This window comes from Vicia villosa, linkage group LG6 (assembly GCF_029867415.1).
Source record: "Vicia villosa cultivar HV-30 ecotype Madison, WI linkage group LG6, Vvil1.0, whole genome shotgun sequence".
In the NCBI taxonomy this organism is placed as follows: Eukaryota; Viridiplantae; Streptophyta; class Magnoliopsida; order Fabales; family Fabaceae; genus Vicia; species Vicia villosa.
The window spans coordinates 164,144,451-164,172,275 of NC_081185.1; the positions used below are offsets into that span (position 1 = coordinate 164,144,451).

General features: G+C 32.4%; 5 protein-coding genes and 1 pseudogene across 6 annotated transcripts; 5 read left to right on the forward strand and 1 right to left on the reverse strand.

Moving 5' to 3' along the window:
• Window positions 1–1,224: 1,224 nt before the first annotated feature.
• LOC131613087 (protein IN CHLOROPLAST ATPASE BIOGENESIS, chloroplastic-like) lies at window positions 1,225–3,899 on the forward strand. Its single transcript, XM_058884800.1, has 11 exons — window positions 1,225–1,398; window positions 1,487–1,570; window positions 1,713–1,787; window positions 2,121–2,163; window positions 2,246–2,303; window positions 2,475–2,642; window positions 2,717–2,779; window positions 2,868–2,962; window positions 3,056–3,137; window positions 3,251–3,361; window positions 3,476–3,899. The coding sequence occupies exons 1-11, from the start codon at window positions 1,284–1,286 to the stop codon at window positions 3,614–3,616; spliced, it is 1,035 nt and encodes a 344-aa protein (XP_058740783.1). The 5' UTR covers window positions 1,225–1,283; the 3' UTR covers window positions 3,617–3,899.
• A 1,303-nt stretch (window positions 3,900–5,202) lies between these two features.
• On the forward strand, window positions 5,203–7,838 carry LOC131610978 (protein IN CHLOROPLAST ATPASE BIOGENESIS, chloroplastic-like). Its single transcript, XM_058883086.1, has 11 exons — window positions 5,203–5,512; window positions 5,602–5,685; window positions 5,821–5,895; window positions 6,210–6,252; window positions 6,336–6,393; window positions 6,486–6,653; window positions 6,727–6,789; window positions 6,879–6,973; window positions 7,060–7,141; window positions 7,258–7,368; window positions 7,486–7,838. The coding sequence occupies exons 1-11, from the start codon at window positions 5,281–5,283 to the stop codon at window positions 7,624–7,626; spliced, it is 1,152 nt and encodes a 383-aa protein (XP_058739069.1). The 5' UTR covers window positions 5,203–5,280; the 3' UTR covers window positions 7,627–7,838.
• A 1,182-nt stretch (window positions 7,839–9,020) lies between these two features.
• Window positions 9,021–11,991, forward strand: LOC131610977 (purple acid phosphatase 22-like). The gene is made up of 4 exons (XM_058883085.1): window positions 9,021–9,703; window positions 10,667–11,235; window positions 11,325–11,413; window positions 11,610–11,991. The coding sequence occupies exons 1-4, from the start codon at window positions 9,175–9,177 to the stop codon at window positions 11,827–11,829; spliced, it is 1,407 nt and encodes a 468-aa protein (XP_058739068.1). The 5' UTR covers window positions 9,021–9,174; the 3' UTR covers window positions 11,830–11,991.
• Window positions 11,992–12,926: 935 nt separating this feature from the next.
• On the forward strand, window positions 12,927–14,611 carry LOC131615233 (purple acid phosphatase 22-like; annotated as a pseudogene).
• A 4,578-nt stretch (window positions 14,612–19,189) lies between these two features.
• Window positions 19,190–20,396, reverse strand: LOC131610979 (zinc finger A20 and AN1 domain-containing stress-associated protein 4). The gene is made up of 2 exons (XM_058883087.1): window positions 20,163–20,396; window positions 19,190–19,976 (listed from the first exon to the last, which is right to left on the reverse strand). The coding sequence occupies exon 2, from the start codon at window positions 19,936–19,938 to the stop codon at window positions 19,423–19,425; it is 516 nt and encodes a 171-aa protein (XP_058739070.1). The 5' UTR covers window positions 19,939–19,976; window positions 20,163–20,396; the 3' UTR covers window positions 19,190–19,422.
• Window positions 20,397–23,502: 3,106 nt separating this feature from the next.
• LOC131613088 (uncharacterized) lies at window positions 23,503–26,146 on the forward strand. Of its 2 annotated transcripts, XM_058884801.1 has the most exons (11): window positions 23,504–23,746; window positions 23,826–23,920; window positions 24,210–24,267; window positions 24,349–24,540; window positions 24,626–24,702; window positions 24,827–24,909; window positions 25,008–25,059; window positions 25,127–25,195; window positions 25,488–25,574; window positions 25,666–25,730; window positions 25,847–26,146. In XM_058884801.1, exons 1-11 carry the CDS (start codon window positions 23,611–23,613, stop codon window positions 25,956–25,958), a joined length of 1,026 nt encoding a protein of 341 aa, XP_058740784.1. In that variant the 5' UTR covers window positions 23,504–23,610; the 3' UTR covers window positions 25,959–26,146. The 2 variants fall into 2 exon arrangements, with proteins under 2 accessions (XP_058740785.1, XP_058740784.1); XM_058884802.1 differs by lacking the exon at window positions 25,008–25,059 and having other exon boundaries at window positions 23,503–23,746; window positions 25,144–25,195.
• The last annotated feature ends 1,679 nt before the right edge of the window (window positions 26,147–27,825 follow it).

The window sequence follows — 27,825 nt, forward strand, 5'->3', positions numbered from 1 at the left end:
TAAAATACAACTAGACCAATGACTATGCGAATGCATATGGTACCAATAGGGCATACACCCTAATCGCAAAATTTCTAATAAATAGAGGCATCAACAAGGCATACACCTTCATCATAATTTGCCAATCCATACCATCACAGTTTGTCAATCCAGACCATCGGTAATGCAATGTATGCGACTCAACAAATGCGACATCATGAAATGCAACTACAAGACATAAGCCTTCAACAAACGGCAATATAGGCCATCGCTTCATTGTCATAACAACATCAATTCATCATGTTATTCATTCCTCATCATAAACTTCATATTACACACATCATCATAATAACATTATATCATCATAAGGAAAACATAGTTCAAGCCACTCTATGACGTGGTTACGTCAATTTGTAACAAATGACATACTTCCTATGTTAATACTACATAGTTCATCACTTAATCCTAATTCAAGTACTAGAAAATTTCATCTTATGATTCATTTTATTCCATCATGGTATAGCTCATTGCGTTAGCTTTCCAACGCATCAAACGGCCGGAAACTCAAGTTATGGCCGTTACAAAATTCCGATTTTGACTTGGTTCGCTCGACGAATGGGCTGGCTCGCCTGGAGAAGCAAGGCAGTAGCTACATTGGAATGAGATGGTTTGCCCGACGAATGGGAAACGATGTTACATTTTACACATCCAAAAATACCTACATTGTCTCTAAACTATGTTTCGAAAACTATCCAACCATTTCTACACCTAAAAATTGAATTCTAACTCTATTACGGAAAAACTCGAAAAGTAAAAAACTTACCGATTAAATTGAGTTTTGAAGGAGATGGAGTCTGTTGAAAGTTGATGTTAATGGTCCCTGACGAACTCGTGGGAAAACAACGAAGTTTGGTGGAACTTTGATTTTAGAGGTTTAGAGAGATTCAGAGAGTAGAAGTTGGAATGAGAAGAATCAGGAAGGAGAAGAGTCTGACGCGAATATAACATCAAATGCTTCCGTAGATGCATATATGGAAGTCTTCCGTAGATGCACCTACGGAACAAAACAACTTAGAAAAAAAAAAGTACTTCTAGAGATACATGTATGGAAGCAGAGATATTTTTGACAACGCGCATTGTGCGTAAGAGACCCATGGGTGGATTAAGAGTTTTCCAATTTAATGCATAAAACAAAATAATATATTTGGACTTTTCATTTTTATATATTTTATTTATCAAACAGTTTCATAAAATGACATAAAAAAGTTTGAAGGTTTGGAGTAAGATAAAAGGATAACCGAGAAATGAAGATCAGCGGCGGAGTATTGTGTGGTGGAGGTGCTCGCAGCAACGCCGTGCCTCTGTTTCTCAACCACCGCATTTCTTCTCTTCACATCTCTTCTTCCTCCATCTCCTCCGGTAACATCACATCTCCTTTCCCCACACCTCATTCTAATTACTTACTTTTTCCCACTGTTTGCTTCATTCTCTTCTTTCCCCGTTGCAGACCATGTTTCTTTTGTAAAGGATGTAGCTGCAACTCAACCGCCTCAGCATCTCTCACAACTCTTGAGCATCGTGAAAACTAGAGGTAACACTGTAACTATTACACATTATCATGTTATTAACTATGAAAGTGCGTGGAATGAAATTTGAAATTTGAAATATTTCTTCTAGGGTTTGGTATTGCTTAGGTGATTGATTTTTTGTTTGTCTTGATTTGTGTATAACAGGTGATACAATTATTTCTCCTGGTGCCAAACAAGGATTAATCCCCCTTGCTATTCCACTCTCACAAAACAGCTCTGGTATGGGTTTACGAGTTAACAGCTTTTTTAACTAGGGTGTTTTTGGATAAACAACTTAATTATGCACTTATAGCAAAAACACTTATCATATAAGTACTTAAGTATATATAAAAAATAAAGTCAAATTATAAGCTTTAAATTGTTTTCATAAGCTATTCTGAAGAGCTTTTGAAAACAACTTATTGAAATGTCATAAGGTGTTTCCATAAGCTCTTTCAAACTCTAGCACAAATGTTTATGCCAGTAGATAAGCTGAAATCAATTGATGCAAGATGTAATGTCCTAAACGTGAAACTTATGTGTGGTATTGTTTGTGATTATTTTTTTTCATAGGTGCTGTAACTGCACTGCTGCGATGGCCTACGGCTCCACCTAAGTGAGGCTCCATGTTATCCCTTTTTTTTATGGATAATTTATTGTTCTGAATCTGATAGTCTCATAGTTGCGAACACCTGCAGATTGGAAATGCCGGTGGTGGAAGTGAGAAAACACGGAGTGTGGCTTTTAGCTAAGACGGTAAACAGATCACCATTCCAATGACTATTATTGATAATTGATGATATACATACATATAGACTAATGAGCACTTCATCTTGTGTTTATTATGATCATGTAATGAGATTGCAGGATATGCTAGTTGGTAATAGACACATTGATTAATGCAAGTTATATATTTGCTTCATACAGGTAGACCAATATATTCACAGGATATTGGTTGAAGAAGATGCGAAGGACAGTCAACAGAGAAATGAAGAACTATTTTATGCTTCAGCTGATGCTGGGGAAAAGCTTTATAGAAAGGGTGCTTTTGCAGAGTCTGGAATTTCTAACTTAGACGTCTATCTTCTAAAACAGGTATTCATAAATTTTGCAAACATGTATCATCCACTTTCACATTCAATCATTGCAAAAACCTAATTTGTTTTTAGGTTGGTATATTTCCAGATGTCTTAGAGCGCAAAGTGATGCGACATTTTGAGGAAGGAGATCAGGTATTATAAGCATCTTTTGATTTAAATTATTCCACAAGCATTATTCACTAGTGATTTGATGCATATTGACTATGTCTGTGTGTGGAAGGTTTCAGCTTTAATAACGGGAGAATTTTATACAAAGAAAGAGCATTTTCCAGGATTTGCACGACCTTTTGTGTTTAATGCTGAGGTTATGTTGAGGTTGGTTGTATACAATTTTTATTCGATTACATCTTGGATTTGTTCAAAATTAGAAATCTGAACTTAGTGTTATTAACTTTATAATTTATATAGGGTTGGGCGTAAAGTAGAAGCTAAAGATGCTGCCAGAGGAGCTTTGAAATCACCATGGTGGACTCTAGGTTGCATGTATCGGGTATGGATTCTTTATTTAAGTATAAGTTTATGGTTCATCTTTCTTTCTTCTTAACATATTCACGTCTATTTCTTCCTTTTCGGATATTTCTGCCATGAATTTTACTTGTTTAGGACGTTGCTAGTATAGCCCAATGGGACGATGAGCAAATTGAGTATATTAAAGAGAAAGTGACTGAAGAGGGAAGGCAAGAAGATCTTAATAAGGGGAAGGAACCTGCACAGGTTTCGTATACTGTCAATTATTTATGATGGCTATCAACATCGAACATGCATGACAATGGCATAAACTGGTATTCATATAAATCTTTCTTATTTTCACTTTCAAAACAATTTCAGGTGGTACTTGACGAGGCAGCCTTCTTGTTAGATTTGGCTTCTATAGAAGGAACTTGGGACGATTATTTGGAACAAATAGCCAAATGTTATGAGGAAGCAGGACTCAACGATGTTGCAAAATTCATTCTGTATAAATCATAATTCATCTAGCAGATTCCATCTACTGGTTTCGGAGCCTTTCCTGTCCGGCGGTTCCAGTACTCTTCATCTTAGAATTTTTGGATATTTTTGCTTGAATACATTTCATTCAAACATTATAAAAGGTGGATTAGTCACGGGTCATAGGCAACAGGACTGTCAGGGAGTATTGCTACTATAAGACAAATACTAGTTTGTAAAACCATGACCGATGCTAAACCTCACAAAGTAATCTTTTATCGAGGGTCTCATGGTTGTCCGAAAAGCCCTCAATAATTTTTCTTTAGTGACCGTTGCTAAAAATCACACATTTTATCTATGAATTTTTGCATTTACATAAGTCCTTTGGATTTGTGTAATGTCAGACTTTTTGAAGTGAATCGGCTTAAAGTGAAAATCATAAAAATACCTCTGAAATTACGGGAAAAGAATATAATTTCAATAATTTTATGGTTGCTCTATTTGCTCTCATTACCACTCTCTTGTTGTGGCTACAATGTTCTTTACATTTGATAAAGAAAAAAATAATATAATTATTGGACGCCAATAGAATAACCAAATGACTGTTTATGAAATATTATATACAAAATCAAGTCAGGTTAAGTAAAATTTGGCATACATTTACAAGTGGTGTGGTAAAAGTAAATTTTAACCAATAGATTATTTGGAGGAAAAAAAATTCAAGATTCACCGATTTTAAACATATATTTTTAATTTAAAACACTTTTTAATGTATATTTAACTATTAAATTGAGTACCCGTCTATATGCTTTCTTCGGTGTGCAAACGGATAAAAATAGAAATTGTATTTTTTTATATGTTGATTTTTATTTTTATTTAATTATTTATAAAATAATACAAAAATAGAATGAAAAAGAAATAAAAACTGTCTATACAATAGTTAGTAAAGAGAAGTTGAAGTTTAAAAAAAAAATAAAAAAGTATAATTGGAAGAAAAATATACTACACCAAAATCATATTTTGCCTTTATATATTGTTATAGATTACATTTTGAAATAGTAATTATTTTAAAAACCATAGCGGACTGATCAGACGAGTTGGGAATTGAAGAGATCAATGGTCTAGTGTGATTGATGAATTTAGTAAGTTATTGAACTAGTGAGAACGAATCAAAATAGGCCAATACATGTAAAAATCGGCAATTCAGCGGTTTTGAAAATCTGACAGATTAAATGTTTGATTTTTTTAGACAAAACGACGTTATTTTGATAATTTATTTAAAAATAAATAAAATTCTTAAATAAGTCGACTTTGTTTAAAAATTATTTGGAGCAAAACTAATTGTTATTCAAAGTCAAACTAGCCGTTATTTAATACTCCCTCTATTTTAAAATTATTGTCGTTTAAGGTGACAAATTAAAGAATATAATTGTAATGTCATAAAACATTGCACTTTTACTATATTAACCTTATAAATGTGTCAATATGTAATAATTAAAGTTTACAATTAAAAAAATTATAATATTGTTACATTTTGAGAATCACATTCATATTAAATTAAAGCAAATTTTATTTAAAACCACACTTTTTTAAATGGGAGAAAGCATTCCATTTAAAAGAGTTAATAAACTTCATAGTCCTTCTCAATCTCTTTCATTCTCTACCATTTGTCATCATCTTTTACTCAATATCAAACTTCTTTTCACATGAATCCTTTCGATTCTTCCCACATTGCAAAAATGTTTATGGATCATATGAATGATGGTATGGACGAAGAACTCGTGAGATTGTTTATGGAAGAAGAAGCCTCCATCTCTAAAAGGTCTAGACGTCAAAGAAGGAATATAAAGAGAAATCGTGAGGAGGAGCATGACCCATCTCCCCTCATCTCTTCTTCTTCTTCTTCTTCTTCCTCCATCTATTCTTTCTCCTTCTCTGGTAATATCACCTCTCCTCTCCCCTCATCTTATTCTAGTTGTTTACTTTTTCCCACTGTTTGCTTCATTCTTTACTTTTCCCCGTTGCAGAACATGTTTCTTTCGTAAAGAATGTAGCTGCAACTCAACCACCTCAGCATCTCTCACAACTCTTGAATATCTTGAAAACTAGAGGTAACACTATTCCACATTACACATTATCATGTTATTAAGTATGAAACTGTGTTGTATGAAATTTGAAATGCTTCTTTTAGGGTTTGGTATTGTTTAGGTGATTTATTTTTTGTTTGTCATGGTTGTGTATATCAGGTGATACAATTATTTCTCCTGCTGCCAAACAAGGATTAATCCCCCTTGCTATTCCACTCTCACAAAACAGCTCTGGTATGGGTTTAAGAGTTAACAGCTTTTACAACTTGGGTATTTTTGGATAAACAACTTAATTATGAGTTTATAACTGCTTATGTATAGGCTATTTCTATAAAAAAAGAGAAAATAAAGGCAACTTATTGAAATGACATAAGCTGTTTTCATAAGCTATTCTGAAGAGGTTTTGAAAACAACTTATTGAAATGTCATAACCTTTTTCCAAAAGCTTTCTCGAACTCTAGCACAAATGCTTATGCGTGTAGATATAAGCTCAAATAAATCGATCCAACATGTCCTAAACCTTAAACTTATGTGTGGTTTTCCCACAGGTGTTGTAACTGCGCTGCTGCGATGGCCTACGGCTCCACCCAAGTGAGGCTTCATGTTTATCCCCTTTTTTATGGATAATTGTTTTGTTCGGAATCTGATAATCTCATAGTTACAAACACCTGCAGATTGGATATGCCGGTGGTGGAAGTTAGAAAACATGGGGTGTGGCTTTTAGCTAAGACGGTAAGCAAAACACAACTCTAGTGAGATTGAAGGATATGCTAGTCAGTAATATACATTTTGATTAATGCAAGTTGTCTATTTGCTTCATACAGGTAGACCAATATATTCACAGGATATTGGTTGAAGAAGATGTAAAGGACAGTCAACAGAGAAATGAAGAACTATTTTATGCTTCAGCTGATGCTGGTGAAAAGCTTTATAGAAAGGGTTATTTTGCAAAGTCTGGAATTTCTAACTTAGATGACTATCTTCTAAAAGAGGTATTCATAAATTAACATACCTGTATCTTCCCCTTTCACAATCAATCAGTGCAAGAACCTAATTTGTTTTTAGGTTGGTATATTTCCTGATGTCTTAGAGCGCAAAGTGATGCGGCATTTTGAGGAAGGAGATCAGGTATTATAAGATTCTTTTGAATTGAATTTCTTCCCCAAGCTTTAGTCACAAGTCAATTGGTACATATTGACTATGTCTGTGTGTGTAAGGTCTCAGCTTTAGTAACGGGGGAATTTTATACAAAGAAGGAGCATTTTCCAGGATTTGCACGGCCTTTTGTGTTCAATGCCGAGATTATGTTGAGGTTGGTTGGAAACAGTTTTTATTCTGGTAAATCTTGGATTTGTTCAAAATGAGAAATCTGAACTTATTGCTATTAACTTTATATAGGGTTGGGCGTAAAGTAGAAGCTAAAGATGCTGCTAGGGGAGCTTTGAAATCACCATGGTGGACTCTAGGTTGCTTGTATCGGGTATGAATTCTTTACTCGAGTATAAGGTTACGAATCTCCCTTCTTCCTTTTAATACATATTCTCATCTATTTCCTCCTTTTCGGGTATTTGTTTTGTGTGAATTCTGTTTGTTTAGGACATTGCTAATATAGCCCAATGGGACAATGAGCAAATTGAGTATATTAAAGAGAGAGTTTCTGAAGAGGGAAGGCAAGAAGATCTTAAAAAGGGGAAGGAACCTGCACAGGTTTCATATACTGTCAATTATTTATCATGGCTATCAACATCAAACATGCATGACAATGGCATTAGCTGCTGGTGTTCATATAAACCTTTCTTATTTTCACTTTCAAAACAATTGCAGGTTTTACTTGATGAGGCAGCTTTCTTGTTAAATTTGGCTTCTATAGAAGGAAATTGGGACGATTATTTGGAACAGATAGCCAAATGTTATGAGGAAGCAGGACTCAATGATGTTGCAAAATTCATTCTTTATAAATCATAATTCATCTGGCAGATTTTTGTCCATCTACAGGTTTCAGAGCCTTCCCTGTTCGGCATTTCCAGTACTTCATATTAGAGTTTTGGATATTTTTGCTTGAATTCACGTTTCATTCAAACAATATAATTCGACTTCTCAAATGTCCATTATTTTTCATGGCTTACATGTATGAATAATGACATTAACTCTTAGTTCATCATATATTACTTTATGCATGCGAAATTAGTCAATATTAACTAGATACTTGAATTGTCTCGAATGGCATGTTATTGCAAGTTGACGAGAGTGTTTCTGGAAAGATTGCATCAACAAAGTGAGCAGCTGCTAAAAATGCCTATGAATCAGAGAGGACATCTTAAGCTGCTAGTTGACTTAACCATAGTTAGTCAGCTAAGTGAAGTATAGTCAAGATATACTGATGGAATGTACTTTCAAGTTGCATCACATTGTATCATGAGAAAGTGATTATTAGTTGAATGTGAAAAAAAATGAAAAACACTATGTAGGCGCAAAACATTACTCTACATCAGAATTCCACTTTGAGCAATCTTCACATTCCTAAGTGAAGGAAAGCATCACCTTTGGTTTTGGTTTTAGAGCAAAACTCTCACAATTTTCAGTTTCATTCTATCTATCACTCTTTCTCTTAGAAAGACTATGTGGCTGTGATTAACCAGACTTTTAGTAGCATTTTCTATTTCAATAGAAGAATATTCTAAAGATACTCAAATCGAAACAATAAGGTAGTAACCAACCGTTGAAGTTCAAGTCATTGTTTATAGCCTAACACGCATACTAAAATAAGCTTGCACAAAAAGCAACAATAACATGTACTCCTATTTTATAAGCAACCCGGCTTAAAATATTCAATTACGTTTAGAAATAGTAGTAACTTAAGAACACTGTATCAACTCAATTTTGTTTCGTGGAAGTTTTCCTCCCCATATTGTCTGACACAAAGTTTTTAATAGGCCTAACTTGATTCCATGCTCCATAAATGAGGATGTCAGCATTGTACTCTAATCAGAAAAAAAAAAGCAATAATGAGAATACCGACATGAAGCATATGCTTACAACTTCATAAAAATGCTTAATTAAACAATTTATTATAGTGGAAACGTATACATCAAAACTTAAGTAAACCATAAAGTTCCCACAAAAAATAAAAGAGAAATGCTAGCAACAATCTCTTTTCAACACTCTCTCTAACACTCACTTTCTTATTGGTAAAAACATGTGTGGGTCCTACCACTTTATGTGGGGTCTATTTCTAAAGTGAGGGACCCACATATGTTTTAACCAATAAAAAAGTGAGTGTTGAAGAGAGTGTTGAAAAGAGAGTGTTGCTAGCACTCCTCAAAATAAAAATACCGACATTGTACTAATTTGTAGGCAAATGCTAACGTGTCTAACAAAATGCCTAAAATCAGCAAAAGCCAAAAGAGATCTAAAAAGCAATAACACAACGTGTGGTTGGTTGTTGCTTTAAGATAGTAATACATTTTCACATAAATCATCATCAAACTTCTAAGCCATTTCAACCCAAAACAAATGCATTATTCCATCTCATATTCTCTTCCTCCATCCTCCATTTCAACATCTCCAATCTCAAAATCCCATACAAACAACTTCATGGCAAAATGCACCTCTTTGATCACTGTCCCAATCCTCTTCCTCTTCCTTGTCTTCCCACAACCATTACTGTCTCAAGAAAACACTTTTGTTCGACAACCAGCTAGTCAACTCATCATCACACCCCATCAACGCTCAAACTCAGAACCCCAACAGGTTCATATCTCGTTGGTGGGGAAAGACAAGATGAAAGTATCATGGATAACAGAAGACAAGGGAGCAAAAACTATAGTGGAGTATGGGAAAAAACCAGGGGTGTATGATAAAAAAACATTTGGAGAAAAAACCTCGTACCAGTATTTTTTCTACAAATCTGGTAAAATTCATAACGCTGTGATTGGGCCATTGGATGCAAACACGACTTACTTTTACAGGTGTGGAGGTTTGGGTCCGGAGTTTTCTTTCAAGACACCACCGTCCAAGTTTCCTATTGAGTTTGTCATTGTTGGTAAGTTTCTTTTGCTTCACGATTTGGTTTCAGTTTCATATGATTAATTGTTTTTGGAGTTATGTTATGGTAAGTGCTTCAAGATAACGCATAGTTAGAAGTGGCTTACGATAAGGTTTTGATAATTGAAGGGTGCGTAAAGTGTACACGATCTTAGATAGTTTTACATAAGTTTCCTAAAAAAACAACTTTTATAATAGTGTAAATGTGGTATTATTAGAAATCATTGTCGCATAATATCAAACTTGACAACAATTTTTCAAGCAGGGGTAATCTGAAACTTTATAACTAGACAGGTAATTTATTAGATACATTGTTATAAAAAAAATCAAGATTCTTTTACATAAAAAAAAAATGAAAGGAATGTAGCTAGGCCAACTGGCAACTGGGCAGTGGGCTGAGAATAATTGGAGTGGGTCACACTTAGGGGTAGAAAACGGGTATGTCTGTCCCGTTTAAACTCACTCTTTAAAAGTCTGCAAAAATAATAAACAAGCCGAGGCGGATTTTATTGAGGGTGTGAGTCCAAAACTTTGTCTACCTCAAAACAAATGAGTGCAAGAGAGAGAAGTCCCGCGGACATTGTAATTCTATATGAATTTTGAAAAAAAAAAAGTCACTTGTTTAAAACGGGGTTTTCTTCAAAAGAAAAAATACAATAAGTCACACATGTGAAAGAAATATATTTATGTTATTGGAATACCATAATACGTTTTTTTATGTATGTGACACATAATGATATCATTAAGGGAATTTACATTTATTTTTTCTATGGTTAATTTTCAAATATATCCCTATTTTAGTTTTTATTTTGCTTTTATAGAAATCAAACACAAGCACTAAATACACTTTTAAAAAAATTGAATACAACTTTTGTAGGAGTTCAGGTTTTTTTTTTTTTAAAATCGACAGTGAATATATTTAACACTTTTTCTAACAATGTACATGTTATATGCTATGCAGGAGACTTGGGACAAACTGAATGGACAGCTTCAACCCTAAAACATGTGGACAAAACTGACTACGATGTCTTCTTGTTACCAGGAGACCTATCCTATGCAGATTCACAACAACCATTATGGGATTCTTTTGGTCGTTTAGTAGAACCATATGCTAGCAAAAGACCATGGATGGTAACCGAAGGAAACCACGAAATCGAAATCTTTCCATTTATATACCCAAAAGGCTTTGAAGCTTACAACACACGTTGGCCAATGCCATTTCAAGAAAGTGGCTCAAACTCAAATCTCTACTACTCTTTTGAAGTTGTTGGGGTTCATATCGTCATGTTAGGTTCATATGCTGATTTTAGTGTTGAATCGGAACAATATGAATGGCTTAAATTAGACCTTGCTAAGATCGATAGAGCGAAAACACCTTGGGTTATTACATTGGTGCATGCTCCTTGGTATAATACTAATGAGGCTCATCAAGGTGAAGGTGAATCAATGAGGGAAGCTATGGAGGAGTTGCTTTATAATGCTCGTGTTGATTTGGTTTTTGCAGGACATGTTCATGCATACGAACGCTTCGTAAGTGATCATGTCTTTGATTAATGATTCTTCAATTTTAGTAGTTTTGACATGATATTTTTTGATTGATCGATTGGATTCATTTGCAGACTAGAATTTATGATGACAAGGCTGATTCGTGCGGTCCAATGTACGTGACAATTGGAGATGGAGGAAACCGCGAGGGACTTGCATTAAAGTAAGATACTACAATCTTTAAATATAAACTTTTTTTAACTTGGATTTTTTTTTTGAAATCTTAATATCTCATCTTACGATTGACTATATTTAACTATTCATTATTTTTTTAAAATCTTAATATCTAATCTTACAATTGACTATATTTAACTATTCATTATTTCTTTACTAACGCACCTCTAAATTGTTGATAATAGGTTTAAGAGTCCTCCGAGTCCGCTTTCATTGTTTAGAGAACCAAGCTTTGGTCATGGAAGGTTACGAATACTAAATGAAACTCACGCAGAGTGGTCATGGCATCGCAACAACGATAGGGATGCAGTTGTAGCTGATAGAATCTGGATAGATAACTTAAGTAAGGTTAAAGGCTGCTCAGATATACCAAATTCACAACAAGATGTTAATGAAGAACTGTAAATTACAATTTTGAACAATATTTGTTAATACATAATTTGAAGTTTAATTGGATAATAGTTATTTTCTCTACTTCTTGGGTGATATATTGAGTTAGGAGGAGAAGTGAAAAATATAAGCATGATCATGTAAATTTCATTTCTTTGTATTTTTAAAAAATTCTAAGAGCTCAATCTAATTATATTATTTTTCAATTCAACTCATTTTTGTTCTTCCAAAGTTACATAGAATGCTTCTAATTGGTTTTAACCTTTGTATGCATAGCAATGTCTTGTGAAAACTATAAGGTTCAATTCACATCAAAGAACAGTAGCACAATAGCAACCAAAAGAAATGATATTTAATAATAATAATAACTAATAAACACTAAATTTAGCAAAAGAAGATAAAACAAAGCGATAAACATAAAAGATTTGTTTCCCCAGCTAGATGAAATGATCTACGTCGGAGGAGAGAGCAGTTATCCAATTCACTATACTTCTAAAGTTGTTACAAGAGATAATAAATGAGTTACACGAAAATAGCTATCCAAATTCTAAGAACAAACTCTATTTTCTGCACAAAAGTTTCTCAATCATTCAAACTCTCTCAAACTCTCAAACTCAAGGTGTTTATAAGTATTTATCAATCCTCTTAAATAACTCCAAAGGTTTCCAAAAAAAAAAAAACTCTTGTCTTTCTTAGTTCTCCCTTGAAATTACCTAAACCCTTATTTCTCCATTTTACATCAAAACTCTAAAATTGTCACATTGCAAATAACAGAAGAGACATATTCATAGTTGTTAAAATCTAACATATCCATAAAGAATAAAAAATGCAACTCATTAACAAACAGGTACGCGAGTATGTCAATACCAAAATATGTCATTTTCCTTCTCTTTCCCACTTGAGGTTTTAAGGCATATTACAATAATCTCCACCTTGACTCGAAACCGATGGTGATTTCAATTTAACCACCAACCACCTTGTTTCTCTCTTCAAAACTTGAATCATTATTTAACAACCCTGATCAAGTTTAAATCATCCGTAAACCTTGATCTTTGCATCCACTTGTTTTCAATTACCCTTTTCTACTTAGGTAATTTGACAAGTCCACAAGAATGGTTATTCAACCATCATTGACTCCACATGCATTCGAACACATCCCTGAAGGTCTTTATTTCTGTATTTGCAATCCTTCAACAACATTCAAAGCATAATACCCAAGACTAGAATTATCGTTCCTTTGCTACAATCTCATTCCTTACTTTATCACGAGTCAAATGATAACCAGATACCTCTTTAACCGTTCCCTCACTACTACTAATATCTATAATAGAAAGATCCACCTAAAACTGAGTTTTCTCCATCATAGTTTCTAAAAGATTCATTCCTTGGGTCTTACTATTCTTCCTCTGATTAAAGTGTACACGATCTTAGATAGTTTTACATAAGTCTCCTAAAAAAACAACTTTTATAATAATGTAAATGTGGTATTATTAGAAATCATTGTCGCATAATCTCAAACTTGACAACAATTTTTCAAGCAGGGGTAATCTAAAACGTTATAACTAGACAGGTAATTCATTAGATACATTGTTATAAAAAAAATCAAGATTCTTTTACATAAAAAAAAAGAATGTAGCTAGGGCAAGTGGCAACTGGGCAAGGGCTGAGAATAATTGAAGTGGGTCACATATAGGGTTGGCAAATTGGTATTTCCACCCGTTTAGATCCCCTCTTCAAAAGCCAAAAAAAAAAAAAAAGACGAGACATATTTTGTTGAGGGTGCGGGTCCAAAATCTTAACTGTCTAGAAAAATAAGTGCAGGACAGAACGGTCCCACGGATATTACAACTTTTAAAACGGGTTTCTTCAAAAGAAAAAAAATACAATAAGTCACACATAAAATATATTTATGTTCTTGGAATACTAAAATAAGTTTTTTATGTATGTCAGAATATGACACATAATGATATCACTAAGGGAATTTACCTTTATTTTTTCCGTTGTTAATTTTCAAATATATCCCTACATTAACTATGTTCAATTATAGTTTTTATTTTGCTTTTAAAGAAATCAAATTCAAGCACTAAATACACTTTTTTTTTAAAAAAATTGTATACTTTTGTAGGAGTTGAGTTTTTTAAAAAATTGCCACCGAATATATTTAACACTTTTTATAATAATGTACATATTATATGCTCTGCAGGAGACTTGGGACAAACTGAATGGACAACATCAACCCTAAAACATGTCGACAAAACTGACTACGATGTCTTCTTGTTACCAGGAGATTTATCCTATGCAGATTCCCAACAACCATTATGGGATTCTTTTGGTCGTTTAGTAGAACCATATGCTAGCAAAAGAACATGGATGGTAACAGAAGGAAACCACGAAATCGAAATCTTTCCATTTATATACCCAAAAGGCTTTGAAGCTTACAACACACGTTGGCCAATGTCATTTCAAGAAAGTGGTTCAAACTCAAATCTCTACTACTCTTTTGATGTTGTTGGGGGTTCATATCATCTTGTTAGGTTCATATGCCGATTTTAATGTTGATTCGGAACAATACGAATGTCTTAAATTAAACCTTGCTAAGATTGATAGAGCGAAAACACCTTGGGTCATTACATTGGTGCATGCGCCTTGGTATAATACTAATGAGGCGCATCAAGGTGAAGGTGAAGCAATGAGAGAAGCTATGGATGAGTTGCTTTATAATGGTCGTGTTGATTTGGTTTTTGCTGGACATGTTCATGCATACAAACGCTTCCTAAGTGATCATCTCTTAGATTAATGTTTTTCATAAATTTTAGTTGTTTGACATGATATATTTTGATTGATTGATTAATTAATTGGATTCATTTGCAGACTCGAATTTATGATAACAAGGCTGATTCGTGCGGTTCACTGTACGTGACAATTGGAGATGGAGGAAATCGCGAGGGACTTGCATTAAAGTAAGATACTACGATATTTAAATATAAACTTTTTTAAATGTGTTAATTTTTTTGAAATCTTAATATATGATAAGTATATTTAACTATTTATTATTTCTTTACTAACGTACCTCTAATTTGTTGATAATAGGTTTAAGAGTCCTCCAAGTCCGCTTTCGTTGTTTAGATAACCAAGCTTTGGTCATGGAAGGTTACAGATACTAAATGAAACTCATGCAGAATGGTCATGACATCGAAACAACGTTAAGGATGCAGTTGTAGCTGATAGAATCTGGATAGAGAACTTAAGCAAGGTTAAAGCTTGCTCAGATATACCAAATTTCCAACAAGATGTTAATGAAGAGTTGTAAATTACAATTTTGAACAATATTTGTTGATACATAATTTGAAGTTTAATTGGATAGTAGTTATTTTCTCTACTTCTTGGGTGATATATTGAGTTAGGAGAAGTGAAACATATAAGCACAATTATGTAAATTTCATTTCTTTGTATTTTTAAAAATACTAAGAGCTCAATCTAATTATATTATTTTTCAATTCAACTCATTTTTGTTCTTCCAAAGTTACATAGAACGCTTCTAATTAGTCTTGTGAAAATTATAAGGTTCAATTCACATCAAATTTTTGATGTATGGGGACATAGAATAGTAACAACCAAAACAAACGATCTTTATTAATAATAATCAATAAATAGTGAATTTAGCAAAAGAAGATAAAGCAAGGCGATAAACACAAAAGATTTGTTTCCCAAACTCGATTAAATAATCTACGTCGAGGGTAGAGAGCAGCTTTTCAATTCACTATACTCCAAAAGTTGTTACAAGATATTACAAATGAGTTACAAGAAAATAGTTTTTCAAGGTCTAAGAACAAACCCTATTTTCTACCCCAAAAGTTTCTCAATCATTCCAACTCTCTCCAACTCTCAAACTCAAGGTGTTTATAAGTATTTCTCAATTCTCTTAAATAACTCCAAAGTTTTCCAAAACAACTCTTGCCTTTCTATGTTCTCCCTTGGAATTCCCTAAACCCTTATTTCTCCATTTTACTTTAAAACTCTAAAATTGTCACATTGCGGATAACAGAAGAGACATATTTATAATTGCTAAAACCTAACATATTCATAACGAATCCCAAAAACACAACTCATTAACAAACATGTACGCGAGTATGTCATTACCAAAATATGTCATTTTCCTTCTCTTTCCCACTTGAGGTTTTAAGGCATATTATAACAATATCCACCTTGACTCAAAACTGATGGTGGTGTCAATTTAACCACCAACCACCTTACTGCTCTATTCAAATCTTGAATCACTCTTTAATAACCTTGATAAAGTTTAACTCACTCTTAAACCTTGATCTCGCCACTTGCATCCACTTGTTTCCAATTATCCTTTTCTACTTAGGTAATTTGACAAGTCCACAAGAATGGTTAATTCAACCATCATCTACTCCACATGCCTTCGAACACATCCCCGAAGGTCTCTATTTCTGTATTTGCAATCCTTCAACCACATTTAAAGCATAATATCCAAGACTAGAATTATTGTTCCTTTGAATTTCTACAATCTCATTCCTTACCTTATTAGGAGTCAAGTTATAATCAGATATCTCTCTAATCGTTCCCTCACTAATATTAGTATATATAGTATAAAACTCCACCTAAAACAAAGTTTTCTCCATATAGTTTCTAAAAGATTCATCCTTAGGTTTTACTATTCTTCCTCTGAAAGAACTATCTACCAAACATGTAAGTTGCTTTGACACTAGCCTTATTCCATAAACTCAATGACAATTCAGCAGTCTCATGCATCTTTATCCTTTGTTTTATGTAAAATTTATTGAACTGTTCTAAAATAAATTTCAAGAAATCATCATGCATTAACCTTAAATACCATAGCTTGTTCTTATTATGAAAGTATTCATTAGTTAATGATGAGTGAACATCACTATTTGAACCTTCTAAAATATATAGACCTCTTATTTCAGACTCTTTAACAATGACCACTTTATCATGCGAAACCTTCAACACCCCACGTTCAACTCTAGTGCAATAGCCTAGATCATCAAGCATGCTTATGGAAAACAAATTTCACTTAAGTTTTATAACATACCTCACATTGTGAATAAGAAACTTACAATCATCAAACATTTTAGTTTGAGCGTTCTAATACCATGAACCTTGCAAGCCTTATTATCACAAAGGCGAAGTAATCCACATTCCTCCAACTTTAAAGTCTCAAAGTATTCTATTTGGACTCGTATGATAAGAGGAACCCGATTCTATGACCCAACTACCTTTAGTCTCAAAACTCGATATCAATGGTGCATCAACATTATCATAACCATCCTCATCTAAGACAACCACAACTTTAACAACATCATCATTTTCCTCTCTCTTAAAACAATCCTTCTTAAAGTGACTTGTGTTTTTTACAATTATAACATTTTACCTTTGACTTGTCAAACCTCTTTTATTTAGTTATTCCTCTTTGCTCAGTTCCTCCTCATGAGACACTCAAGCCTTCAACATTATCATCAATTTTTAAATCTTTCTCTTTTGAAATATCTTTGGATTTCACTGCCGTCTGGACTTCATCCAAAGTAATAGTACCTTCCTTAGGGGCTTAAAGTTCTCAAAGTATATGGGTAATGAGCTCAACAAGAGAAGAGTCTTCTCCTCATCATCAATCTTCACCTTGATATTCTCAAGATCATCAATAATCTTGTGAATTTCAGTCAACTGCTCTACTATGAATTTGTTCTCCACCATTTAGAATGAATAGAGTTGTTGTTTTAAACACAACATATGAGGAAAATACTTGGTTAAATACAATGATTCAATTTTTACCCACACTGCAACCGTATTTTTCTCCCTAGCGACTTCCCTTAGAACTTTATCCCCGAGGCATAAGATAATGGCACTCCTGGCCTTATCCACCTTCTCGGTCTTTTGTGCTTTTGTTAGGTGTGCAGACATAGAAGTAATTTCTTCATTATATGTCGACCTAAAATGTTGTATGTGTTAACCTATGAAAGGTATGTGTCGACACATACACTTGTGTTTTGAGTAAAAGGTGATTTTTAAAGCTTGCAACTGATTTTTAATGCTATGTAATTCATTTTTGATGCATGATACCTTTTGCAAACATGTTCTAGGTGCATTCTAAGATCCTCAATACTAAGGTGCATATGATGACTCAAAGATACCGTTTGCTAAAGTTTTCCTAGTTTTGACATCATTCAAAACATCCAGGGCAAGTGCACTGGCATCTTATTGAAAAGAAGAGTAACAATTCCATAAGTTTAAATTGCATCTCGAGAAACAAAGGGAATGCAAGTTAAGGAAACTGAGAACAGATGGTGGAGGTGAATACACCTCTTTAGAATTTTCAAGATATTAAAATGAGGAAGGTATAGAGCATTAGGTCATTGTTCACTATACACCACATTATAATGGTATAGCTGAAAGGAAAAATAGAAGTATATTAAACATGGTAAGGAGTAATAAAACTCCTTACCAAGAGCCAACAAACATTGAAAAATCTACACCAAGTATCACATGTCCGAAAACAAAAGCCACACACTGCCACCGCAACCTAAGCAACCACAAACTCCAAGAAATGACACCTGCTCTACAAGACAACCACAAAGCTAAAAAGATAACAAAAAACCAACGAGACTATCCTACAATATGTACAGACAACAACACAACTATCTGACACGAGAGAAACAATAACAGTTGAAAGACCTCATAATATAAGATTTCCATATCCAGTCCCAACATGTTAAACTTATGATTCTGTACAGCCTAGGCAGGCCCAATGATTTGCATTCCATTGAGCTGCGTTCTCTTTCATGTTGATTGATTTTGTGAACAACCACCTACGAGAGTACTCTTTTACGTCCTCAAGTAGCTTTCCAGAATCTATCCCCTTATTGCAGAACAGCTTATCGTTCCTAGCTTTTTATATGCTCCAGACGCACGCGAAACAATGACCCTTCCACCTCCTGCCAACCCTTCAAATTCCAACCGTTACTGATGAGAAGCTTCTCCTCGTTATGAATGCCTATTTATGATAATTGTATAATAATTTAAATACGCGCTGAAGAATGTTTCTTTGAGACTATGCCTTTTGGTACAATTCTTTTAGAATTTTCTAAAAGGTAACAACTCAATAAAATGCGATTTTTAATGAAGAATTCAGCCAGCTTTCTTAAAAATTAATATATCAGATGTTTGCATTTGAACCTATTCATATTTTTCATTTTCAAACATATATGTCTAACCAAACACTAGTGCCAACAAAAGAAATGAGTAGGACTGCTATAATACTACGAATAAAATAGTAAAAAATGAAACAGCAACGCTTTACATTTGGACAACACCGTAAATTCCAAACGCGTAGATGTAGACTTAAAATTTTCAATTTCATTCAACATAAGAAATCACTTTTTTTTTTTCCATTTAATACACAAAGCAAAAGCCACGTAAGAAAAAGACTTATTCAACCTTTTTTAATAGATAGATTTTTTACATTTCATCAGCGTCGCCACATGATTCGTTTGTGTAGGCAAGGACCGCATCGGACGGTCCAGATCAAATCATCGAAATCACATCCTTCATCAAACGGCGGAAATCAAATCAGATTCTTCTCAGCTTATCGGCTTTGATCACGGGATTCGCTTTAGCTATCTCCTCTCTCCCCACCGCCTTGAAATCAAAACCGCACTCGTGTTTCTCCGGGTACCTGTGGGTCCCACAGAACGTGATTCCACATCTACACTTGAACCCGGTTAACCCGGTCCGTTTTCTACAGGTCCCGCACCGGTTCGGTTGAACCGATCTGATCGAAGCTTCCGCCGCGTTGGTCACGATCGACTGTACCGGTGGTTGAGGTTGAGATTGAGGGAGAGATTCGATCTCCATAACCGGAGATGCAACAACTACGGCAGCAGCGGCGGCGGTTGATGACGAGGAGGCAGAGGAGAGAGCGGTTTCGATTGTGGATTTGGTTTTGGCTTGTTCTTGCTCCTTCAGATGAATATCTCTGTAACATTTTGAACAGAAATTCATCGTAGCTGAGCTTCCGAAGAAGCCGCAGTTGTTAGCGCAGAGTCTGTGGCCTTCCGGAGTTTCACATCGGTGCTCTTCCGCCATGGATTCAGGTAGATCTGTTCTTTCAGACGAAAAAAATCCTGCAGAAATTTCAACAACGAATATACCGTCACATCAACCGATGAATATTCGAATTTTCAATCAAGATTCATCGTTTCGATTCCAAGAAAATTCAAAGAATAATCGAAACGATGAATCTTGATTACAAATCGCGAAATTAAGAAAAAATTAAGAGAAAATTTCAAGAACTATGAATGAAATTGTACCTGATTGAAGAGAGGAGTGGTTGAGGAATTGAGAGGAAGAGAAAGAATGTTAACGGGAAAGATAACAGAGTAGGAAAGGTTATGATGAGAGAGAGAGGAAGAAACGGCGAAAGGGGACAAATTGGTATTAATCGTTTTCAACTGGGGAAAGATTAGTTAATTAATTAATAGAATGAGAATAATAAAGAGTTGTAATTGAGGATTAGTGTAAATTAATTGATTAATGAATGGGATTAGAACAAAAGACACGCTGGCTTGACGGCTGTGGTGAACAACGTAGCGGCTGAGAAAGCTTAACGTATTATATATTATTTAAATTCAATGAAACTAGACGTATATTTAAATTCAATGGATTTATTATAGATATTTTTTATTTTGGTTTTTTGTTTTGAATTTAATGGAAAGGACCCACAGTTTTATCTAAGTTTCTTTATTGGACGGCGTTGATTGATAAAAATAAATAAATAAATATTGAAAATAATATTAATGAAGTTGGAGAGTTGATGCGTGTTTGGAGGGAAGGCGTGGCAACAAGTTGGAGAGTGGGAAGGGAGGTAGGGTCGTTCCTATCTAGTGCTGCGATGGAAACAATATTATCGTCATAGCACTTTTTTTTGGGAAATAAATAAGAGAAAAAATAGGTAAAGAAAATTCATTAACAAAAAGTGTAAAGGGAACGGAAAAAAAAAGTGTAAAGGGAAAAAGTTATATCTTTGTGAATTGTGAATTTGTGATCTAAAGGGGAATTTTTAACATGTACAGTCTACAGTTATCTCTTTTCTTCTATTGTACCGTCGATATTTATTTTTTTAATGTTTTTTTCTTTTTTCTTTAATTTTATTTTAAAATTAAAAATACTCTACTAATTATGCTATGATATCCAAAAAGTCTTTGTGATGATATTGAGAAGCTGATGAAACACACTACTGCCGGAAAAACACAAATAGGACCAAAGATAAAGATATATGTTGAAAAAAATGGAATAAAGTGGGCCAAATTAAGAATAGGGAGGTATGGGATTCAGAAATTTGAATATTTTTAACCAAACCCTGCTGGTCAAACAACTCTGGAGAATCTATAGCAGTAATAACACCTTGTTGCATCGATGTCTCAAAGCTAAATATTTTTCTAAGGGCAACATTCTGGAAGCCAAAGTTAAACTAGGTGATAGCTATATATGGAATAGCATCATATATACCAAAGAGCATGTTCTCAAGGGGTGCTCTTGGAGAATTGGTAATGAGAAAAAACTAACATTTGGGAGAATCCTTGATTTAAGGATGGTTTAAAGTCCTAATTTGAAAATCAGTAGTATTCAATATGTTTTGGGGCAGGGACCTACTTGATAAAAGAGGGACAAGGTGAAATTTAGACCTTATTAAATTTTTTTAGTGTCTATGATGTGGAGATAATCAAGCAATTTCCAGAACCAGAACAAGTCAACAATAATGAGAGTAGAACTACATGGAAAAAATTATGGAGGACTATAACTATGCCTAGAATACAAATATTAAGTTGGAGGATCCTACAAGATGCTATTCCGGACAGAAGTGAATTGATAATGCAAAGGGTTCATTGTCCCATATTCTGTCCTATGTACCTCAGACATGAGGAGACACTTGACCATATTTTCAATGAATTGTGACTGGACCAAAAGGTGTGGTTAACGAGTTATTAAAAAGGTATCTGTTTTAGAATATGTTTGCGAGTTTATAGGGGAGGAAAGGGGAAGACTTCCGAATACGAAATTTTAAAAAATTATAGAAAAAAATTTGACATTTTTTGAAAAAATAACTTTGTTTAGAATGATAAAATAGTCATTATCATTACTAAATATTTAATTTTCAGAATAGTATAACACCCTAAAAGATATTTAGAAAATTTATGTAAGCCCTCCAAAACCCTCCAAAGCCCTCCTTCAATACAATTTTTTAGTTCTCCCATTTTATGGGGTTTTTGGTGTTATTAATAAAATCAAACCCTCCAAAACCCTCCTAGCCAAAATCTTTTTATTCTTTTCACTCAATTCTTCCTATTTTCCAAAGCCCTCACCTCTCTTCCCCTTCAAACTCGCAAACAAAACCTTAGAGAGTAGTCACAGCTCATGCTTCCTTCAGTCAATTAATTTATAGAATCCTTTAGTGTAATAATACCCCTTACAACAACTTTAAAATAAACGAGTTACTGATATTTATAAATCAACAATTAAAAAAAAGGTCTTGTTAACCTATGTCCTCAGGGTAATAATTAAGCATTCAAAAGAAAGAAAATATTTTATAAAAAATTTAATATTTTAATTTTTAAGACATTAAATACACAGATTATCGAGATAAACTTACTATTTTAAGATCTTAATCATTGCCCCGAGGACATTGGTTAGCATTTTCCTTAAAAAAATAGTAATCATATAATAAAAAAAATTAATTATAATCATAATGATTTTAAAAGTAAAACATATATTCAAAATTTTGTGATTAGTGGGTTCACTTCCCGTTTTGAAAGTATTTTTGAACTGTTAAGTAATAATGTAATATTTTTTAAGGGGAAATAACATATTAATTTTTATCTTTTGTCAAAATAATGAACTAAAAAATTAAAACTAATTAAGTACAATGTATTTTTCCAAAAAAAACCATTCATTGAAAAAAAACTATATAATTTTGGACCAACTTAAGACTTAGGGATATAATAGATATGGTATGAATAGGGTACTATAATACTCGTCTACATTCTATATCTCCGATTTATTAAAATCTTTGTACTTGAGTTCATATTTGTGTGACCACCAATATTTATTCATGTACCTTTAAGTACCTAAGTACCCAAAGCCTCACATGTTTATTGATATTTTTAAATAAAAAGTTTGATCAATTATAATTTATCATATCATTTTAAGTTTTTAACAATATTTTTTTTAGAAAAAAATTTAAAAATGTTATTGTTGAATTAAGAAATTAAAAAACATTTATATTCAAATGCGTGCAAGAATAGTGATATTTTTAATAAAATTGATAAAAATCGTGTATATGATAATAAAAATAAAATATATAATTATACATCGTGCGGAAATGAGACGGGTGGATACTAAAGTACCCGTACTTGCACTCATACTTACTAATTTTAATTGATATATAATTGATTGTGTCCATTTTATAGATTTTTATCCTTATCATTGTAGATAATTTTTGCGGGTGCTCATCGAAGATAAGTTAAATTGGCCATTCTAAAGGTAACAAAGTAAAAAAAAAACCACCAAAACAAAACAAAAAAGTCACTATACTATTTTCCCTTCACTCACCATTCAATTCAAATAACAAAGAATGGTGGCTGCGATATCCATCCGAATTTCAAATCCCATCATCATTCATCTCTCAAATCACAATGAAATTCAGTTCACATTCCAATATTATCATAAAATGAATTAACAAAGAAAGAAAAATTTTCAACAATGAATTGGACCAGCATGAGAATTTACTTGAGCAGCAATGCAACTCTAAAAGTCCTTGGCATACTTCTTCTTGGTCAAATAGTATCTTCCGCAGTTGCACTCATGAGCATCACTACTTCTCTCATTGCTGAATTTGGTATTCTTAATCTGTTATTTTTCTGGTTATTAATTATGAGTTATATGTATTTTAAAACTTTCATATGATTTTTATATAGGTGTTGATACACCTTTAACTCAGAGCCTTCTTACATATGGATCTTTAGCTTTGGTTTATGGAAGTATATTGCTTTATAGGCATCAAAAACCTATGGTATGTATTTTCATTTCTTCTTTAATATCTAGAAACACCGACATATACAATGATACGTACAATACCAACACTGATACGTCAAAACTAGTTATAATTTTAATAAATAAATATATTGAAACATAATCACGTGTGCTATATCATGTCTGCATTGCACATTAACATGTTTCGAACACCTGACACTTTTTTGTTAAGAGATGTTGGTGCTTCCACGATATCTTTGCCTAATAAATTTAAATTGTTGGAATTTTTGAGATCTTGCAATGCATGTGAGTCCTTATATTTTGTGCAGGTTTCTTGGTATTGGTATTTATTATTAGGTTTTGCTGATGCTCAAGGGTGTTACTTGGGTAAGTAGTGTTGTTCCATTCCATCTATGAAACATTTTTTTTGCATTTAATTTGAATTCCGAGTTATGATTTTGTATGCAGTTATCAAAGCATATCAGTACAGTTCAATTACAAGTGTAACATTACTAGACTGTTGGACAGTGCCTTGGGTGATTCTACTCACATGGATCTTCCTTGGCACAAGATATTCACTATGGCAGTTATTTGGTGGAACATTGTGTGTGCTTGGTCTCTCTTTAGTCTTACTTTCTGACACTTGGAGTGGTGGTGGAGGTTAGTCACATTCATTTATTCAAACCTATTTTGATAGAACATTTCAATCAATTAATTAGTTTGATTCCAAATTCAAAATTTTCAGGTGGATCAAAAATTATCTTGGGTGATGTACTTGTTATTGTAGGGACAGTTTTCTATGCAATAAGCAATGTTGGCGAGGTAAGTGCGTGTCCTGTCTGTGTTCGTGTCTGTATCAGTCTGCACGCTAGTAATTATGAAAACCATTTAAGTTGCGGAGTAACGAGTAATCTAACTTGATTTTTCATGATCTTATAAAATGCAGGAATTTTGTGTTAAGAAAAAAGATCGAGTTGAAGTAGTTGCAATGCTCGGTGTTTATGGATTTCTAGTTACGGCCGTTGAAGTGTATCCTTCTTATTATTCTAATTTGGTTCCAATTAGGAAACCTAATGCTACAAATTTAAATTTGGTTTAGTTTCTTCCATTACTCCATTATTTGACAGTTCAATTTTAGAATTGAAGACTCTGGAATCAATCAAATGGTCTGCAGATATTGTAAGTGGTCAATTCCCAAAACATTTTAGGTATACTACAAAACACTGAAAATTCATATTTGTAACAGGTCCTTGCTTTTGCTAGCTATGGTGTGTCAAGCTTCATCTTTTACTCACTTGCTCCTTTTGTTCTTAAGGTTAGTTTACTTGTTTGAGACATAGGGTGGTCTTAGAGGCTTGAGGGTCTGTAAGATGGACTACAGCACAGAATCTCAAATTTTCAACAATTAAATTGTGACTAAATAGGATCGCATAATAGATTTGTTAGGTTAAACTATGACTAATTAGTGCCCTAGTTGTTTTGTCCCAACTGAATTGTAGTTAACCCAGACAGAACCTCTAAAAACTAAAGACGGACCGTCTCTTTTTGCGACAATGTGGCAATTCTGTTTAGAATATTACAGCTGAGTGGAGTTTTGTCCCATGCAGTTGAGTGGATCAACAATGTTTAATCTTTCTCTTTTAACGGCTGATATGTGGGCAGTGGTTTTCAGAGTTTTCTTTTATCACCAAAAGGTATTATTTTCCAAATTTTCATTTTAAGTTTTTTTTTTTTTGAAATATTAATTTTCATTATAATTTGACAATGTAATAATATTATTTACAGGTGGATTGGTTATACTTTGTCTCTTTTGCAGTTGTTGGTATTGGTCTAACAATTTATTCTACAACGTATGTATTATTTATTTATATATAATTGTAACTATAATCAGTTCATTGTTGTTACTTGTTAGAGAAAACACATGTTACTAATTACTATTGGGGTGTTTTGTTTTTCTTTTTATCAGAGAGAAAAAATCAGTTCCTGCAGCAGGTACTACTATTGAGGAAAATGAGAATCTGAACACAGAATACCAAATACTTAATGGTGAAAGTGAAGGTGTAACCACATCAACTTGATCAAACCAATGATTCTTTTGTTTCATGAGGGAAATCTTATTCTGCATTGAGCTAGCTATTTTTGTGCTTGTCTTTATACTTAATTAGAAAAATAAGTTGGACCATAAATATATTCTTTAAGAAATAACTAAAATAAAAAGTTATGTCGGTTTATTTAGTAAAAGACAAATAATAATTTTTTTTTACTATTATTATGATTATTATAATAATAAATATTGTATATTGTCTAAAAGTTATATTTTTATTAAATTTTATTCATGGTTGATTCAACAGTTTTAGGTCTAAAGTGACTTTTAATGAAAAAAAATTAAAAAAGTTTCTTCTTACAATATTTAAAGGAAATTTGTGAATACATAAATAAAATAATAAAAACTTTACAGCTTGTTCTTAAAATTAAACATAATTATAAAATAAATAAAGAAACTAGTATAATATCATTTTAATTTTTTATCCATGTTACAATATAGTAATCCATTATATTTTAAAATTGAAAAAAATATTAGCAAATATTGCACTCGGTCATATTTGATATTGTAATCCATTATATTTTAAAGAGTGAAAGATTTATTTTAGTCCCTCATAAAAATCACACAACTAAATTAGTTCATCACAAAAAAAAAAGTTTAATTTAATTTCTTACAAAATTTGTATTTTATTTGTTTATTTTTCATTTTTTAAATATTCAAAAAGACATAATTGTTTCTTATAAGGAATTGAACCAAATATTTTTAAATAATACACCAATATAAAAATAAAATTTATAAAATGTAAATCCTCAATTTATTTAATCAATTAGAAATAAATTAAATTATATGTAATTAAAATTAAATAGCGCAGAACTAAATATTTATTTATTTCAAACTAATTCAAATTAAATAATAATTAATTAATTTAATATTAACTCAATTAATTGTTAAAATATTTAATCAATTTAAATTAAATAATAAATTAATTTTTAAAATTATTTAGTTAATTCAAACTATTAATTTAACAGTAATTCAATTAAATATTAATTAATTAATTTTATTTGATTAATTATATTTATGATTTATATTTTATTAAATTTACTTTTAAATTTTTGTATGTTATTTGAAATAAGTAAATGTTTATTCTGAATTATTAACTTAAGTATTCATTATTAGGAATATTACCAATAGAAATTAATCTGTCTAGTTGTAAAGTGATTATCATTTAACTTGAACGGACATGAGTTTGATACCTCATTGGTACAAATTTCAACTTTTTTGTTTTAAATTAAAAATTATTTAATATTACTAAAAATCATAGGAATTATTTGTCATAAATTTACATTGGACTTAAAATATTGGTTAGTAACAAACCCGTGCATACGCACGGGTTCTGTTCGGTTACGCGAATTTGGATACATCATTAATTTTAAATAAAAATGTTAAAAAAGAAAAAAAAATTCGATAAATAATTGATTTTTTCGTGAATTAAATTCAAGAAAAATAATCTAGATGAGTGGATGATATATATATATATATATATATATATATATATATATATATATATATATATATTTCTATTATAAAGCGATGACAATGGATTGTAGTTAATAATTGAAATGAATTTTTTTAGCTATTATGAAATTTTTATGGCAGTTCCATTACTTTTAATATTTTTTAAGAAAGAAATACCTATTCGTGATATTTGTGAATTGTTTTATTCTTGCCATATAGCACAGCTGTTTTCATATTTCTTTGTTGTGATACAACACTTGCAAAATTATTTGTTAAGTATAAACACCATCATGAATTCATGATTGTGTCTCTTCAAAGTAACATGTTTAATTAATATTTGGGTGTATTTGAAGATAAATCTCCAAATATATCAAAATTTGTATTAA

Coding starts and splice junctions, on each gene's coding strand:
- LOC131613087 (XM_058884800.1), top strand. CDS start 1,284: ATGAAGATCAGCGGCGGAGTATTGTGTGGTGGAGGTGCTCGCAGCAAC. Junction 2,780..2,867: donor ATTTTGAGGAAGGAGATCAG/GTATTATAAGCA, acceptor TGTGTGTGGAAG/GTTTCAGCTTTAATAACGGG. Junction 3,138..3,250: donor CTCTAGGTTGCATGTATCGG/GTATGGATTCTT, acceptor TTACTTGTTTAG/GACGTTGCTAGTATAGCCCA.
- LOC131610978 (XM_058883086.1), top strand. CDS start 5,281: ATGAATCCTTTCGATTCTTCCCACATTGCAAAAATGTTTATGGATCAT. Junction 6,253..6,335: donor TGGCCTACGGCTCCACCCAA/GTGAGGCTTCAT, acceptor AAACACCTGCAG/ATTGGATATGCCGGTGGTGG. Junction 7,369..7,485: donor AGGGGAAGGAACCTGCACAG/GTTTCATATACT, acceptor AAACAATTGCAG/GTTTTACTTGATGAGGCAGC.
- LOC131610977 (XM_058883085.1), top strand. CDS start 9,175: ATGCATTATTCCATCTCATATTCTCTTCCTCCATCCTCCATTTCAACA. Junction 11,236..11,324: donor TTCATGCATACGAACGCTTC/GTAAGTGATCAT, acceptor ATTCATTTGCAG/ACTAGAATTTATGATGACAA. Junction 11,414..11,609: donor CGCGAGGGACTTGCATTAAA/GTAAGATACTAC, acceptor TGTTGATAATAG/GTTTAAGAGTCCTCCGAGTC.
- LOC131610979 (XM_058883087.1), bottom strand. CDS start 19,938: ATGGCGGAAGAGCACCGATGTGAAACTCCGGAAGGCCACAGACTCTGC.
- LOC131613088 (XM_058884801.1), top strand. CDS start 23,611: ATGAATTGGACCAGCATGAGAATTTACTTGAGCAGCAATGCAACTCTA. Junction 24,268..24,348: donor TGCTCAAGGGTGTTACTTGG/GTAAGTAGTGTT, acceptor TTTTGTATGCAG/TTATCAAAGCATATCAGTAC. Junction 24,910..25,007: donor CTAGTTACGGCCGTTGAAGT/GTATCCTTCTTA, acceptor ATTATTTGACAG/TTCAATTTTAGAATTGAAGA.